The 2,192-nt window shown below is 64.1% G+C and overlaps 2 protein-coding genes across 2 annotated transcripts in view; both read right to left on the reverse strand.

The window, feature by feature from the left end:
* The window catches only part of LOC102370570 (synaptosomal-associated protein 25-like), a 4,606-nt gene extending 3,958 nt beyond the window's left edge, over positions 1 to 648 (reverse strand). Inside the window, exon 1 of the mRNA XM_014524153.2 lies at positions 595 to 648. Coding sequence (XP_014379639.2) covers positions 595 to 648 — 54 coding nt within the window. The remainder of the gene's footprint in view (positions 1 to 594) is intronic.
* A 405-nt stretch (positions 649 to 1,053) lies between these two features.
* Positions 1,054 to 2,192, reverse strand: part of CAPNS1 (calpain small subunit 1) — a 3,581-nt gene continuing 2,442 nt past the window's right edge. The window contains exons 6-7 of the mRNA XM_006032531.3: positions 1,781 to 1,897; positions 1,054 to 1,402 (exon numbers count right to left, since the gene is read on the reverse strand). Of these exons, the coding sequence (XP_006032593.2) occupies positions 1,376 to 1,402; positions 1,781 to 1,897 (144 nt within the window). The 3' untranslated portion in view covers positions 1,054 to 1,375. The remainder of the gene's footprint in view (positions 1,403 to 1,780; positions 1,898 to 2,192) is intronic.

A 2,192-nucleotide genomic window follows, 5' to 3' on the forward strand; every position in this document is an offset into this window, starting at 1 on the left:
CTTCCCCATTGGCTGCCAGGGTAAAGAAGGGGAGGGGCTAGGGAGACAGGCCCCCCCCAGGGCTGGTACCCACTCCCCCCCCACCCACTTGGGGATGCTGTTACCAGGGGCAACCTCCAGGCTCTGACGTGGCCAGGGTGCAGGGAGGATGGAGACTGGGCACCATCACCAGGGCAACGGGCCCAGAGCAACAGGTCAGGTGGCTGGGCACGGTTGCCCTGGCAACCTGGTAGGGGCACCTGGGCATCTTGGTAACCCTGGTAACCTGAGGGGGGGGCGGGGCACCTGGGCATCGAGGTAACCCCAGCAACCTGCCTGGCACAGTCATCTGGCACTGTATCCTAGGCAACTAGGTGCCCAGGTCACTAGGAAGGGTAACGCCCCCTACTCACCTGTCACCAGGTAACCAAGGCAACCTGGACATCCTGGTATGAGCGACGGTGTGGCTTGGACCCCCTTGTCCTGGGACAGTGCCCCCAGCAACCTGCCTGGCAACCAGATACAGGATGCCAACAGTGCCCCCCCAGCCCCCGCCCCTGCCCCATCCAACACTGGGATGGAGCTCAGGCCCCCACAGAGCAGCTGCGAACAAACCCAGGCATCTGGCTGGAAGAACTGGGCCATGAACTGGGAGGGGCCGGAGCCCATTGAGCCTTGGGGGGGGATGGCAGGGGGGTCCGTGCCCATGGGAACTCCTTCTCCTGTGTCCCCACAGCACGCAGAAGAGCCCCCCACCCCCCTACCACCAGCAGTGAAAGGGTTAACAGTTGCTTGGCTGCAAAGGGGGGGAAACTGAGGCACAGGCGCTTGGTTCAGACCCCAGCGGGGATCGGGGACCCTGTTATGTACACACCCCGCCCCGGCTGGGATCAGGGGGCACCGGGCACTGTAGAGCCCCCCTGAGCTGAGATCGAGGGGTGCCAGATCCCCCCAGACGAGGACCAGGAGGTGCCAGGCACTGTTCAGACAACCCCCCCCCACAGGCAGGCTGGGGGGGGCTCCACCCCAGAGCCAGCCCCGGTGGCGCAGGCAGCAGAGGCACGGAGGCGGACGTGTTATCGGAGACCTTTATTATCCTTCCTACAGAGCAGTAGAAAACACAGCCAGGGTGGGGGGCAGGCAGCTGGCACACGGCCCCCCGGCCCCCTCTGCCACCGGCCCACGCGTCCTTGACAGTGAGCCTTGTCCTGCCCCCAAGAAGCTTATGGGGGGGGCGCAAGATCCGCGGGAGAAACCCCCATGCCTGGCAGAGAGAACCACACGTACAGCGCCCGGCACGGGGCCGGCAGCTAGGACCCATGGGGCGACCCGGGTCCGGGGGGGAGGCAGCAGGAGGACAGGGGAGCGCAGGGGGCACAGCGGGGTCTGTCAGCACTTAGGAGTACATGGTGAGCTGCAGCCACTGTGGGGGAGAGACAGAGGGAGTTAGAGAGGGTGCAGGATCGGGCCCCTGCACAGGACCCAGGAGTCCAGGGTGCCAGCTAAGCTGGCATCAGGTGGGGGAGGGACTGGGTGGTGTAGAGACCACCCCCAAGCCAAAATTGGGTGCTGTACAGACCCCGGCGGCTGAGACAGAGATACAGATGATGGATGTGGTGGATGGGGAAACTGAGGCAGGAGCTCGTGGCATCCTGGAGAGCAGCCCTGTACTCTAGCTCTACCCCCCGCCCCTTCTTAAACCCACACCCCAGCTCCAGGGCAGGGGGAGGAGTGCGGGTGGGGGGTGGGCTCCGTGCAGACAGCGACTGTGCGCTCCGCCCCAGAAGCAGATGCCACTCACCTCCTGGAGGCTCACGCGGATTTGCCCGTTGCCCTCCTTGTCCAGTGACTTGAAGGCACCTGGGGTGGGGGGAGAGCTAGAGCTTATATTAACCCCTCGCTGGCGGGGAGCGGGGTGCTTGCATTAATCTTTTATTGGCTGGGGGGGGTGGTCTGATCCCCTATTTGGTGGGGGGGGGGGGGGGGGGGGGGCTTGTATTAACCCTTTATTAGCTGGCACCCTTATGAGTTAACCCATAAGCTTCTGCAGTTCCACCCCAGAAGCAGCTGCATCCCAGTTGAGGAAAGGGGAAGCCTTTTTGCAAAGCACTGTGGGGTGGGTTAACCCTTTGCTGGCCAGGGTGCTGGCAGGATAACCCCTCATGTGCTGGGGGAGAACTCTCTGGTTACACCCCCCGTCTGCCGAGGGATCC

The sequence above is a fragment of the Alligator sinensis genome, unplaced genomic scaffold (assembly GCF_000455745.1).
Source record: "Alligator sinensis unplaced genomic scaffold, ASM45574v1 scaffold107_3, whole genome shotgun sequence".
Classification (NCBI taxonomy): Eukaryota; Metazoa; Chordata; order Crocodylia; family Alligatoridae; genus Alligator; species Alligator sinensis.